Below are 15771 nucleotides of genomic sequence, written 5' to 3'. Positions count from 1 at the left end.
AAACAATGAGCGCTAGTTTATATGAACAATACCATAAGTAAGACAGAGAAATCCGAGTGTGTAAATGTTACGAATACGTCAACTCATTTAGCTGCATAATAACCTATTTTGACAAATTAGTCCCATGTGTCTGCCGCTAGGCGAATAAATGGCGTTGTTTCTTTTTTTTTTATTACGTTCCTTTTTACCTTACTTTTCTGTTATTAAAAATTTTATTTTGTATTTGTAAAACAATTATTAAAATAAACCTATGTAGTACATTTAAAAAAATACTTATTTTTTTAGATAGTTATAATTTTTTTGTAATATTTTAATTTTACGTGACATGACTGAAATGATAATAATTTATCGCAAATGACTTAAATAGGTAGGTACCTAGTATGCTAAATTGAATCTGAACATGTTTTTTTAGTGTCTACTGTTACATAATTAAGTAGGTACTTACACCATTTATTAAGCTCATCGTAATTCATTTAATGATTACCTTCGTATTCATTCACCTCAAGATTATTAAAATATGTATGATTATATAATTTACATTTAGGTCAGCGTTGTCAAAATAAGGGACGGAATTTCTTTCTGCAACTTCTTAAACCACATTAAGTGACATTTATTAAAATAAGTATATTATGTCGATATATTTGACATAAAATATGAGACAAAATCTATACATATACTATGTAGCCTATTTAGAAAATACAATATCAATGTATACGTTTAGCATTTTCTTTAAAAATACCTCTAGTATCTACGTATATAGTCGTTAATGTTGTCTGTTATAAATTAGTTACATGGTTCTTATGATTTTGCTTGCCCATTGTAAATATTTATGAATCATGGTATAAATTAAAATATAATTTAGTTTTTTGAAGGAGGCTATTGAAAGCACTTGTTCCGTTAATGTTAATATTTTTAATTTAAATTTGAATGATTATTTAAGTACATTTCGTTTTTAAGAGGTGAAAAATATATAGTTATACAGCATATTTTTCGTCAACACTTGAATTAAATAACCGCCGATATTATCACATGTTTCACCTGGCCATATTACGAAGATAGGACATTTTGGCTACCGTGGTCCGATGCGACCGTTTAAAAAATTTGAATAGCTCTCATTACTATTTGTTACTCATTCCGTGTCATATCTTAAAACTAAGATACATTCATGTTTATTGAAGATTTGGAAAAGGGATTTGCGTTCCAACGTCTTTCTGGGACTCTTAAACAGTGACTCGCTACATGGACGTTACGAAATATACGTGTAGTAAGCATTCATAATCATAATATTACTGAATATTGAATATCGGTGATTTTTGTTAAATAGACTTATAGAGTTCCCAGGGACCCAGGATAGAACAAAAGCTTTTTAGGATGTAAACATCCAACAGGTATTTATTGGTACCTTACCTTACCTTAATACAGATTAAGGAAAAGGTACCATAAATACCTTCTTTTTACTCGTAGTAAAAGTGATTTATTGATGGTTTATTATTTATGCTACATTTATCCGAAATAAAATACATACAGATTTTTACATTTTAATAAATATAATTTTTTACAGCGTTCGTGCGTACTGATATTCATCACTTGATTTGCAAAACCACCACCACGGTACGGTATTATAGTTTTCGTTTATTTGGCGTATGGCCAAAATTGTTGACTTGGACATTACTATCCTAAAATTTTATAACACACTCTTCGTTGCAATACCTAGACTGGTAACAGAAGGAATGGGCCATTTGTCGCCCAAATGATAGAATCAAAAGATGCTTTTAATCGTTATTAATACATAATCTATTTACCTATTGGTTTAGTTCAACTTATGTGTACTTATAAACAGCGGAAACAGCAATGAAAAGAAGTACCACCCACCCATCCAGCTATACCTAGCTAACTACTTAGTTTCCGAGAAGATTAAAATACATTTTTTTAATTTTTACTAGTATTCGTCGGTTGTGATAATATCGTCTAATTAGAAATTGCTTAGTATATGATTCTGTCATTTAAAGATTATTCTGACAAAAAATATCACATTACCAACATTACTAAATGTATATAGGTCACAATTAAATCAGTTACTGTACCTACAAATCATGTCCATCTGAATCGGGAATATTTAAGCGGAAAACGGGGCTGCATAATCAATTATAAAATGTAAAGATTTTTAATAAGTATGCGTTTTTGACTCATAAGGTTAAATTTGTATTGAAGCACAATCGATGTGAATGAATGTGATATGAGAGATTGGTTACATAATTGGTGGCCAATGGGTAACGGCAGCTCGCCAGCATCGCCAACCAACGGCGTGAGATGGCGCATCGGGTAAAAGGTGCGCGCGACGGCGCAGGGCGAAGGCTTCAGCAGCGACTGCGCGCGTTGTCGATCGATAGCGCGCCCTCCGCCGCCGCCACCGCTCTCGCCTCAGTCCCGAGCCAGGCGCCCTCGAGCGCAGCCCGAACGCACCGCGATTGTGTCGAGTCCTCTGTACCCGTGTGTTGCAATGAAGGTATAGAGTCCTTACCCGTAGCGCGCTAGCGGTATGAATTAGCTGTAGGTGGCGGCGGTCCCGGTACGTGTCCGTAGCTAGCCGCTGTGTGTGCTCTGCCAACGTCGCTGCGGATCGCCCGACCGCTATCATTTCGTTTCCTCTCATTTTTACATCTCCACCCAAAAAGATCTCATTGACCTACTAGACTAGCATGCATATTGCATATGTATCGAAATGTTGAACCGTGTTTTTCGTCCTCCAAATATTCACTGCGCACCGAATTTCTTTAAATCATACATTAGATACTGTTGCATGGATGTACGTACAGTTTTGTACGTCGTTGTGTATAGCTGTTCTCGCACAGACTACGCTGAGGCACCTCGATCGATCAATAAGATAAAAACGTCATTCGTCTTTTCAGTATTCTTTTCAATTTTTTGGAATGTACGTTTGTACAAGTTCTCAGATTATAAAAAATGGATTACGTAATATTTTTTAAATTATTTGGTAGTGTATTCTGGAGATATATTCTGAAGATAATAGTACGAATTATATTAACTAAAATAATCCGCTGAAATCAAATTATTTATAAGTAGTATGATCTAATTCATAATTCTAAAAGAAAAAAAAAAACTATAAATATCTAAACTGAGTATGATGCAATAAATTGACGCTGTAAGAAATATGATATGTTGCCTTGTCCCTTTAGTCATGCTGGCCCACTCACCCTTCCAACCGGAACGCAACAATACTAAGTACTGCTGCTTGGCGGTAGAATATATGATGAGTGGCTATATATTCAGACGGGCACGAAGCCCTTTAACAAAGTAAAATACACGTTTTATAAAAATTATACATAATATAATTTTGTTTGAAAAAAAAAACTGTCAGTAAGCCCTCTAAATACCCGACATCACAAAGAAATCAAATATTTAAACTTAAGATTAAAAGTGTTTTAATATTTTAGTATTGAAATTTAATTGAAATACATTTTCTTGTTTCAGCAACATAAAGAAAATACTATAAGATCGTATAATGCTAAAGTTACCCAAAGGCCTTAAAAAGAAGAAAAAGGGCAAAAAATCTAAACGTAAAGGAGAAGAGGAACTTTTCACAGAGGAAGAGCTAGAGAAGTATAGAAGAGAACATCAACAACAAGGCGACAGTGAAGGATCGGCTAAAGAAAATGAAGAATGGTCAAAATTTAAGGATTTGACGACTGGTGTTGATTCAATACTTAAGAAAACACAAGGTGATCTTGATCGAATAAAATCTACTTCTTTCTTTCAACGTGTGCCAGCGGGTCCAAAAGAAGTTGTAGCAGTAGAAAAAGAAGAACCACGTAGGCCGGTTGTTGAAGTAACTGAAGCAGATTTTCCCCACTTAGCAGCAGCTGCTGCGGCTGCTGCTGCAGAGGCCGAAAACGGTGAAAAAAGTGACTACGGTGTCACTGATGATGAGTCTGAAGACGAAGATGATCAAGACGATATATTTGATACTTCATATGTCGATGCTGTTGAGCGCGGAGAAGTAAAACTTGCATATGTGCCAGATTCACCTGAAGAGTTTCAAGACGACGATATTTTTGATACGTCCCATGTGGATGCACTTATAAAAGGTCAAGAAGTCAAAACTTCAAAAGGAAAAAAGGGTTTGGATATTGGAGTAGCCGTTGAGGTACTAACTGGTCGCATAGATAATGTTACCGTTACCTCTAAAAGACCAAAAAGGATTATACCTGGTGATTTATTGCTAGACAGTGAAGACAAAGAAACAATAACAGTAAAAACAACAACAGTAAATGAGCCTGTTGAGAAGAGTATATTAGACATTGACACAGATATACCTATAAATACGCCTATCGATCTTAGCGTATCTTTACATACTGCACTAATACAACAGAAAAAAGATATTAGTGAAGAAGATTTGCCCGCTGACGTTAGTGAGGAAAAAACAAAAGAATCTGAAGAAATAGAAGTCGATGAGTTTACTTTACTGGCAGCAGAATCATTAGAAGTTAAAGCATCAATTAATAAATTGGAAGAAAAGGAAATAAATATCGAACCAGTTTTACAAGAATCGTGGTCAGCATTTGAAGCTGATAAAAACGAAACTGTTTTTGCAGAAGGAATAGTTGAAGATCAACTCGATGTCCTAGATCCTTATATTGATCAAGACGATCCTTTTGATACTAGTTTTGCGGACGCTGTAATCCCGACAACTAATTTTGAGCAAGTAAAACAAGAAGCTGTAATATTAGAGGACGACGACGATTTTGATCCACGTGCAGAGGAAGTCCAAATTAAACTTAATAACAGGCGTAAATCATCCGTTCGAATCCATTTGATAAATCCCTCGGGAATCAGGGAATCGATTACCTCTGATGATTTAGTTGAAAATGAAGAAAATAAAGGCCAGCGAGATCTTTTAGGCGGAAGTACAACTGATTTAACACTACTCGGAGATTCGCCATTGGATCCTGTAAATATAGATAACATTGAAATAGATCCATTTGATACAACAATCGTTGATAAGATTGTTGCACCTGGAAAAGTTGAGCTTAAGCTTTTAGAACAAGAGCTCATTGGAGCTCCTGCCTCTGTGACAATCTATCGCGTTCCAAGTGATCCCGATTTTGATCCCAGAGCTGACGAACCTAAAGTAGAAAGAAGAGCTTCGCGGCCTGAAAATTTAACAGTTAGTAAAAATGTTGTTTTTGACGTAGATGGTAAAGAAACTTCCGACTTTGATAGTAAATCAAAGCCTACTAAACCATTAACTCCATATTATACACGTGAAGTATCCATAACAGAGGACTTAAACGAAGAAACTGAGACCAACGATCAATTTGCCGATGTTTTAACGCGGACTCGCTCTGAGGAGGATTTAGCAAAAAATATAACTTATCAAGCTAAAAGAAGACATTCGGAATATCCACAAACAACCCAAAATATTAATAACTTTAAAGCAAATGACCTTCTTCATGATCACATAAATGAATTAGAAGCTAAAGTTTTGACACCACTTGGTCCAAAACCAACGGAAGAACTTTTAACAAACGTAGAGTCTGATCCTTTCGATACATCTTTTGCTACAGATATCAAGCCCAGTAAAACAGAGTTAAAACTATTAGCAAAAGAATTTTCTTGCGATAATACCTCTGAAATAGAAGGTGAGGCGGATTTGTTAGATCCTTCTGATGACATTTTTCAAGTGAAAGCATTAACTCCTGAGCCACCGACAACAACCCGCATTCCCGAAGAAGATTTTGACCCTTTCGATACCTCATTTGCTAGTGACTTAAACCCTGGAAGGACAGAAATCAAATTACTTGAATCAGAGTTTCTGAATTAGTTTAAAGAAAACGACAAGATGGCTTTTAATCCATTTTTGAGTATGAATGAACCAGTGGCTCCCGTAACTACTGAAGACCTTAATCCGTTTATGATGTCTGAATCAGATACTTCTAACTTTACGCCAGGTGATAACCCATTTGCCACAAGCAATCCCTTTTCTGATTTTGAAAATAGCTATGAGCCACCTGCTGGAGATACAGTACCTGTTGATATTTTTGGAAATGCTGAACCAACAGGTATTGGAGCGAAGCAGTTCGATGAAACTAATTCAATGGACGTATTTGGAAATTTATCAATGGATAATGAACGTCTTGTAAAACCAACTGAACTCGAGTTGGTTTCTACAATGGTAGATTGCAGTTACCCTGAGGAAGAGGAAATTAAAGATTCTCAATTATCAACAAGGCCATTACCTGCTGAAACTCAAAATTTAATCTTGACTGTCACGGGACAAATGGAATTTACAAGTTCTCATTTGCTTGATCGTATTCCACCAACGCGAACACCAAGTCCAGTATCAGTACGTGATATTCATTCACCAAGTCCTACGCCCGAACCTGATTTGCTTGAAGAAAATACATCAACAGTAGATAATAATCGTAATAAGCCTGCTAGACCACCCCCTGCACGTCCACCACGTCCTGCCCCACCACCGAGACCACAACAGCCTCCTGTAACAATTCAATCGGCCGGTGATGATATCAACTTATTTGATGCACCTGCTCCAACAGTTGTTAAACCCACAAAAGAAGCAATTCTTAGTTTATATTCAGCACCAAAGAAAGAAGAAAAACAAATAGATTTTCTAAGTGATGATCTACCAGAATTATCTACTGATATTGAAACAAAAACTATGGATACCACATTCCCGGTTGTTACATCGTCTTCAGCAAATGAATCCTCCAACCTAATATTTAACGAACCGGACTCATCGATGATTGTTAGTACTACAGAGTCCGAGGAGCAAAGTACTATATTTGAGGTGCAAAAATCAAATGCAGTTGATGATGTTACTGTTCAGATGGATTGTTCTGAACCATCGGTTGAAGTAAATACGACTTCCCCAAATGCTTCGCCTTTTGCTGATATCACAGATAATAGTTACCAAGTACACGGTAACGAAAGTGAGAAAAATCCATTTGAATTTAGTAATCCCGCTGACATTGCTTTATTTAATCAGGCTGAGTCTGACATAACTGGTTTTAAATCTGAGGACACAGTTATGACATCCACTACTAATACCCCATTTACAACAGAGGAAAAGTTTATAACTACTCCACAGTCAAATATTTATAACCCTCCGATGGATATTTTTGGTACAGTGGCGAAAGAAGCATACGAAGACACTCAAAAAAATATTTTTAATATTGAACAGGAAAATATTCCGACAAATCAATCTGCAACTAACTCAGACATGGGTTGGAATACTACAGAGAATATGGTGCAAGATGCTTTTCCTGAATCTCAAGATGCTTTTGATGCGTTTTCCGCGAAATTTGATTCAACAGGTGGAAATCATATGAATACAGGTAAAATAAATACGTATGAATAACAAATTATAGCAACATCGCTACTAACGTTTATTCCATCTTTTGATAAACGATTTGTGCAGATGCTTGGGGCGATGATAGCAATGCGGATTCAGAACCTGGAGGATTCGAAGCAGAAGCTTTTGATCCATTTTTAAGTATGGGCGCACCACCTCCCCCTGCTGCAACTCCTCGACTCGATCATCAGGGCTCGCGAGATTCCACGGATGACACGTTTTCGGTATTCATTCGGTATGGACACAGTTACAATAATATATTTAATGTATTTATTCACTATCATAACCTTATTATTAATCTTGTAATTCAGACCAAAGGATAGTGAGGCTGGTGCAGTAGAATCCACGGTGCCGGTACTGGCACCACCACCGCGGCCACAAGCTCTGCCAGAATCACCACGTGTTAATCCTTTCGATAAAAATGGAACCGAACCAATGCAACAGCAAGTTACTTTTGACCAAGGTATTATGTACTTCAATTATCTTTACATTGACAAGTTCTGCTGTAGTTTGAGGCATTCACATTTTATGTCAAAGGTAGGTTGAGTGGCAAATGGGCCATCTGGTGATGAAAGTAGGAAAAGCATTTTACAAAAGTATAGTAAGTGATGCTACTATCGGTTCGGAATTTAGATTCTCCCGAGAAGAGCGGACTAGAAACTCATTAGTTACTCTTTTCCAAGATTTAAAATACAAAATTATATTAGTTAAATGCGATTATATATTTACACTATATCCTGTCTGGAAGTCAACGAGTATTAGCTCCACACTTTTTTATCGTCTATATAATCTCGTGTTGAATAATATGCTTTTTTTAATAATGTATTTTTTACGAACGATTTGAATTTATGAATCGGCACAGTTCAAAATATTTGTTGAAACTTTTCCCCAAGAAGGATTTTGCGGATTGACTTTGTGAAGTCGGAAACTTGGCGTTATAAGCTTATCCTTACGTCTCGTGTACATACATAACAATGATTATCACTGATTATATCTAAGTGATCAATGTTACCGTGTGTTGTTAATATACAAAATATTGTAGTAAAAAGTTGTGACACAACATTGAGTTTCCCAAGTTATTTTTAAAACTTCCCGAGGGGAGTCTCTAGCTCCAAGCTTTAAGCTCTAAATAGACTGGACTACTCTTTTTTGTAAAATAAAAATATAATACTATGAAAATAACCAAAATACTCTAGACGAGCGGTATCAATATCAATTAGTTGTCTAACTTTTCTAAGCGCGTATGCTGTGGAGCTTAGTCTTCCTGTTAAGGACTATAAATGAGGACTCTACTGGAGTTTAGACTCAAATGCATACAATTATATTATATAATCAAAAACAAAATATATAAGCTATATAGGTATATATTGTTGTTGAGCAGACAACAATTTTTTTTTATTTATATTCCTTATATCATCAATGTGTTACTAACCTTGGGAACTAAGAGGTTTACCCTTGTGCCCGTAGTCACATTGGTTTACTTACCTCTCAACCCGAAAAACAATCATACTAAGTATTGCTGTTTAGCGATAGAACATACGAGGAGTGGTTGGTACCTACCCATACAGGCATGCACAAAGCTCTTCCATAAGTAAAATAAAGATTAGAGATTATTCATATATCAGTTCTGAGAACTCTAAATTGAATAATATAATTGTAAGCTTTTTAACAAGAACTGCTATAGTGCTTATAATTCGTTGCTAAAATGGTGTGTACTAAAATTTAAAGTATAGGTTTACTTTTACTATTACTAGATCTTACTTTACGCTAATGACGCTCTGTTTAATGTTATTTGATCAGAGGAGTCAAGGCGCAGATCCGGTAGCGGGGGAGAAACACCACCGACGCCGTTGTTCGATGACGATGTGTCGATGCCACTCGAGGACTTCCCCCGCACCAAATACACTGGCCCCGGCTGGGAGATGCACCTCCGGCAACCAAATAAGAAGAAAATAACGGGACAAAGGTAGTCATAGATATTATAAAAATATATAATAATATAATTAATGTTGAGTTTTATGAGTTAATCTAGTACATATTAGAAAAGTGTTATGTATTAAATATTATATTACGTAAATGTAGGTTTTGGAAAAAGATCTTCGTGCGTCTAGCCTGCCAGGGCGATAATCCAGTGGTGCAGTTGCTAAACACCGCGACCGACAAGGAGCCATTGCAGGAGTTGCCGCTACAGGCGTGCTACTCCGTGTCCGAAGTAGGAGCACAGCAGTTTGACCAGTTCGGCAAGATCTTCACGGTCAAACTCCAGTTAATCTTCTATAAGGAGCGACCTGGTGTACGGTAAGTTTAAAGTTCAATTCATTATATTACTTTGAAATAACAACAAATTAGTCTCTACGTATAAATAAGTGTTTATTCTATGCTAGGCCAGGGCAGGTGACGAAAGCAGAGCGTATTACGAACAAATTGTCACAATTCGCGGCGTACGCGATCCAGGGTGATTACCAGGGAGTCAAGGAGTTCGGCAGCGACCTACGCAAGCTGGGTCTACCCGTGGAGCACGCGCCGCAGGTTCACCAACTTAGTTATTTATGCTTAATATAAGTTAATTATCTAAATGTTCTATATTTAAGTAGGCTCTTTTGAATCGTCGTGTTACAGTTTTGAATTAAATGTCAAGCTCGGAAATTAGATTTTATACCAGCAGAATACCAGAGGAACTGACAAGGAGTAACTACTGACGTAGTTACTCCTTTCCAAAGTGTGGAAAGGAGTAATTGCAGATTATGGTAATCAATATTCTCATTAAATATCTATTTATTCTACCAAGAACCAGAAGTTGATTTAAATCATTTTACTAATATTTTGCTCAACGACGGTACTATAGAAATAGATATAATATTAAAATATCGTACGGAGCGATACCATATAATATGATAGCTTTGGTCAGGGGCACGGAAACATCCCATAGGCCATTAGTTTAGTTAAATATCGCGCTTTCGTTTGTCAGGTGTCACAACTATTCAAGTTGGGGTCGCTGAGCTACGAGGACGTGAAACAGTTCTCGTGCTGCGTGGAGGAGGCGCTGTTCCGTCTCTCCGCGCACCGTGACCGCGCGCTCACCTACAAGATGGAAGAGGTGGGCCCAGTCGATCTGCAACTATAGCCACGACGACTAGAGATTCATATTCAAAATATTCTGATTACGATATTATATGCCATGGTATTCCGACAATACAGAGTATAATATACTTCAAGTTTTTGCTAAAAGCTGTATGAATAATATAATAATACGTATAAATATATATAAATAGCATTTTTCAAATGAAAACTGCAGCTTTCTTTCTCTTTCTTTATTTTTCTCGCTCAGATTCTTCCTTGTAAATTAATAAGTTAGTATTACTATGGTAGTATTCACTGTACGCCTTGGCCGCAGGTGCAAATAACTGCAGTGGATGAGCTGTATGTAGAACAGGACGCTGAAGGGTCAGTCCTAAAGCAAATAGCACGCGTGCGACTTTTCTTTCTCGGTTTTCTCAGTGGTAAGATTCTGATATTTTTTTTTATATATATATATATTATCTAATAATAAACTGAATAAATATTAAGCGCTGTAAAGCAACATTTTCCTTTAGTATAAGTTTTCAACAAACACTTGAACATTGTTTGTTTTCCACCAACGTCTGTCAGGGATGCCGGATGTGGAGCTCGGTGTGAACGACCTGCGGCGTCAGGGCAAGGAAGTCGTCGGCAGACACGACATCATCCCCGTCGTCACCGAGGAGTGGATTCGCGTCGAGGATGTCGAGTTCCACGCCTGCGTGCAGCCCCAGGCGTTCGCTGAGTCGCAGATTATCAAGTACCGTAAAATCTATGTAAACCCTAAATAATAAAAACAGTTATTATGAAAGACACGACGTATTGTTTCGAATAAGTTTACGATTCTTTATTTTTTTATGCTTCGAGGTATGAAATGTAAACATATAATGAAAAGACACCAGTAAGTGTAGTGAGTTTCTTACGTGATATGAAGAAAATGGTGATTATTAACTTTTGTTGATGATGAATTTTTGAAGGTAAAATATATCCAGAAAAAGGAATACCTACTTTATAGATTATTCTGTACTACAGTCCTATTGTTTTTACTTTTTTTGCGCAATTCCTGTATGTACGCAAATAAAGCGCGTGTGCGTGAGTATGAGCAAATAAAGTTAAAAAAAATCGTGCAATAATTATGAACAACGTTACATCAACTCTGTTAAGGTTCAAGCCGCCCGATGCCTGTTACATCGAGCTGATGCGCTTCCGAGTGCGGCCGCCCAAGAACCGCGAGCTGCCGTTGCAGCTGAAGGCCGTGTGGTGCGTCACCGGCAACAAGGTAGGGCTCCAGCGCCCGGCGCCCGCCGCTGGCGCCGGCCGCAGGGACTGATGGCGCGCGTGTGGCAGGTGGAGCTGCGGGCCGACGCGCTGGTGCCGGGCTTCGCGTCGCGCAAGCTGGGTCAGGTGCCGTGCGAAGACGTCGCCGTGCGCTTCCCCATCCCCGAGTGTTGGATCTACCTCTTCCGCGTCGAGAAGCACTTCCGATACGGATCCGTCAAGTCCGCGCACAGGTCTCTCCTTTGAATCAGAATATTTTCACCATCTTTATCAGTTTTATTAAATTAATATTAATATTAGACAGATGACGTCCGTAAACTTATAATCTCGGCTTGTGCACCTACAAAGTAAATCATTTTAACACGCATCGAAATTTAAAACTAAATATGGTAGGTGAGAGGCGATAGTGTGCTATGAATTGATTCTTACGTTTTGAGATTGCTCTGTAAGGAAATAACGCCTAGAGATATTATTACATCTTCACTTGATACTTAATGTTGTCTTAGATTTTCGCGATTATTACACATTGAAATAAAACTAGTTTTTTAACGGATTTAATCGCGTATATTAATTATTTTATTTTAACATCCCGACGTTTCGAGCACTTTGCAGTGTTCGTGGTCACGGGCAGTCTGCCCGTGACCACGAACTAGTTTTATTTCACTTGATACTTGTTAGTATGGCCAACCCGCCGGATGCAGATGTTAACAAAATGCAATTTCGTGTGGTCGTTGTCTTTTCTCGTTATTGGGTAAAGATATCACCGAATCAAGTTATCCGTACTAAGTGAGATAATTCGATTCGAGCAGACGCACCGGCAAGATCAAGGGCATCGAGCGTTTCCTGGGCGCCGTGGACACGCTGCAGGAGTCGCTCATTGAGGTGACCTCGGGACAGGCCAAGTACGAGCACCAACACCGCGCCATCGTGTGGCGCATGCCGCGACTGCCCAAGGAGGGGCAAGGTGGGCAGGACTCTTCGATCAGCGAATATATCACTGTGCATGCTGAGAAACTCTTGAATTCGTTTTCATAAAAGCGGGCACCGAGGCTACTAATTATTTTTCAATATTTTTTGTTGTTTTGGAATTAACTTCGGAAGCCGCTCGCTTAAAAAGTTTAAGCTTAACTATAAAAGGTCAAGTCATATGAAGCTCGAAATATTGTAATATAACGTCAACCCGCAGGCGCATACACGACTCACAACCTGGTGTGCCGCATGGCGCTGACGTCGTACGACCAGGTGCCGGAGGAGCTGGCGCGGTGGGCGCACGTGGAGTTCACGATGCCCGCCACGCAGGTGTCGCACACCACCGTGCGCTCCGTGTCGCTACAGGAGCACGACGGCGACCCGCCCGAGAAGTACGTGCGCTACCTCGCACGCCACGAGTACATGTGAGTACGCCACGCCACCGTCTCCCATGCGTCGCCCTCCGTAGCGCGAAATCTAACGATGTCATCTGTCCGTGCACAGGGTGGGCATCGAGCGCACTTCGGGGCAGGCCGTGGCGGCCTACTCGCTGGCCGCTACCAAGGAGCCCGAGCCACCGCGCGAGACCATCAAAGAAGCTCCGCGCGAACCCTCCTCGGACTCCGACTCGGACTAGGCGTTTGCTCTCCGATGCGGCCTCGGCTCTCCTTAACATTCTAATGCCCGACCATGAACGACTCGGTCCTCCGTCATCTGTTTCGGTCTAGCCGATCCTGACGGAACATTCTATGTCATTGTCTTAGATCTTACTAACGAATTACAAATCCCACTATAAGCAGAAAGACAGCCGAATAAGTGTCCCCTTGTGGATATCACGTTCGCCAAATTTAGTATAGAGTTGATGCAATTTATGAATACTGTTATTTGTAGTGGCGTTACATATGCGGTTGAATTCTGCAAATGATAACCTTATAATAGGGCTAACTATGGCTTACTCTAATTGATTGGTACTTGTATATGTATAAGTTAAAAAAAAATTGCTTCAATAAATAAAATACAAAAACAATACGAGGGGGAACACCCGCGGTATGAACTCGGGACAGACATTATTCGAGTAAATGACTATATTGAGATAGTATATATACGGCTTTTGTAAATATATAAAGTGCTAAAGTCGCACGAATTTATTATCTTCAAAATAGTGTACGTGTGTGTTACAAATTAGAAAAAGAAGTAGCCAACATTATTAATGAAATTATTATTCACATAATAAACTATTGTATTGGTATATTAGAAAACAAAAGAAGTGATCTCGAAGCTGGTAGGGGATAAGTTAGGCTAGGGACAGACGGTCAGTAGAGTCGCTCGCAAGTTACCTGTTTAAAGGATTACGTGTATATTTTTTGTACAATTTACCTTAAGCGTATGTTAGTAGTTCAATGCAATATCATGTAGTTAATTAATGTTTACGGCAATATGATCGCTGGGAGTCTGTGGAATACGAGGGTGAAATGGGAAACATTTCGGACGAGTTTAGACCAAAGAGATTTGTATATAAAAATAAATTTAATATATTGTAATATTCTTGAAAGTCATATTTTGGACAATCCCACCGCTACGGGTAGAAGTGTGCTTATCTCAGTGGACACTGACACGACACTATTGGTGCTGGTTCGCACAGAACCTGTACGTTGTGAGATACCGCACATTAAGTACGTTACTTAGCATGTATCACAATGTAATCTATACAAATATTTATGTAAGAGTATAATATCTTTATGAAATCTATCTATGTGTAGTTTTATCTAAATGGGAAATAGAACCAAATGGCATGTGACTGTTCTCTTATTATATTTTATTTGCTGTTTATGAAAAGCTTTTATATATCGAAGAGAAAGTTAAGCAAATGAAAGGTCCAAGTACATATTATTACTTATTTTACGTGGCTATGACATAACACTCGGCAAAGGAAACCTTATATAAGAGATTAAACAGCATGTAACGTGGAACGGTATTGAATAAAATGTGTATACCTAAAGCGACCGGCTCGACTCGAGCTATCTAGCGACGAGCGACGAGTACACATTGGTAATGCTTAGCTTGAGGCGATACTATTTACAATAGCTTTCGTACACTACACCTAAGTGATTATTCTTACTACTCCTACATCAGTCTGTTGAGCACGAGTACCTAGCCCTGTATACTGTAAAACTTGTGTACTCGGACTGACTAGTTTTGAACTTTTCTACTTTAACGTTGAGACGACATTTACACTTGCTACGACTTATTGATATTATATTATTAGATATTATGTGAAACTAATACGTATGGTTCTAGCAATTGTAACGATTATTTAATAACTAATTATTTATTTGGTGGAGCACAAATGTAATATTCAAAATATTGAAATAAAAATAAAACCTATATGTAATTTATTGAATGAACACTTTAGTACGCTACACATTCGAAATGTCGGTAGTGTTCGATGTTACCTGAATCTGGTACGATGTATTTCCTCATAAGCTTAATAAAAATATATCTGTTTCTGTGCTAGTAATTGTATAGATATTGCCGATGTATTTATATTGTAAAACAATTTATTGTTTGTTGTTGACGTCATAATCTCTTAACCATTCATTGATTATAAATAAGAGCAATGACATAAATATATCGTTATCTCTAGCGTTAACAAATATAATATAGTTTGGAGAAGCTAATACATATGATATATTGATTGTTGTATCCATAAACTAGACGACCCCCTCGCCCGCACGGAGCGAGTCACGCGAGTCGCGACGTACGCGTTACGGGTAGATGGATCTACGCGACGCGGCGCGACCTGGGCCAGGGCCTCTCGCGCGTCGAGTTCCGCGACAGTCGCTCCGTCCACCGCGTGTGGACTATAATGTTGTGTTGTCAATAAAATAAATACGATTGTCGAAATGTTGTTTCATTTGTCTTTGCCAATTCATATAGCTTTGCTTTGACCGTAAGGAATTTATAATGTATAAACCCTGTCTTTGAATAATGTATGAACCCTGTCTTCCTGTCTAGGATATATTGCATTATTAATATAATATTGGTTAAACATTAAATATAGGTAAAGATTTTCATTA

General features: G+C 38.2%; 1 protein-coding gene across 1 annotated transcript; it reads left to right on the top strand.

The window, feature by feature from the left end:
• The first annotated feature begins 2432 nt into the window (after positions 1-2432).
• On the top strand, positions 2433-15589 carry LOC125068615 (protein stoned-B-like). Its single transcript, XM_047677839.1, has 16 exons — positions 2433-2506; positions 3493-5814; positions 5884-7373; positions 7457-7625; positions 7702-7853; positions 9191-9356; positions 9473-9688; positions 9775-9919; positions 10359-10487; positions 10785-10890; positions 11039-11207; positions 11612-11726; positions 11795-11958; positions 12535-12689; positions 12912-13119; positions 13199-15589. The coding sequence occupies exons 2-16, from the start codon at positions 3524-3526 to the stop codon at positions 13329-13331; spliced, it is 5808 nt and encodes a 1935-aa protein (XP_047533795.1). The 5' UTR covers positions 2433-2506; positions 3493-3523; the 3' UTR covers positions 13332-15589.
• The last annotated feature ends 182 nt before the right edge of the window (positions 15590-15771 follow it).

This window comes from Vanessa atalanta, chromosome 14, assembly GCF_905147765.1.
Source record: "Vanessa atalanta chromosome 14, ilVanAtal1.2, whole genome shotgun sequence".
Taxonomy (NCBI): Eukaryota; Metazoa; Arthropoda; class Insecta; order Lepidoptera; family Nymphalidae; genus Vanessa; species Vanessa atalanta.
This window is presented reverse-complemented; position numbering and strand designations above follow the sequence as displayed.

What these genes read in the sequence shown, in the direction of transcription:
- LOC125068615 (XM_047677839.1), top strand. Translation starts at nt 3,524, where the DNA reads ATGCTAAAGTTACCCAAAGGCCTTAAAAAGAAGAAAAAGGGCAAAAAA. An exon ending in AAGAAAATAACGGGACAAAG is followed by an intron (nt 9,357 to 9,472) that starts GTAGTCATAGAT and finishes ACGTAAATGTAG; the next exon opens with GTTTTGGAAAAAGATCTTCG. An exon ending in GGTGCGTCACCGGCAACAAG is followed by an intron (nt 11,727 to 11,794) that starts GTAGGGCTCCAG and finishes CGCGTGTGGCAG; the next exon opens with GTGGAGCTGCGGGCCGACGC.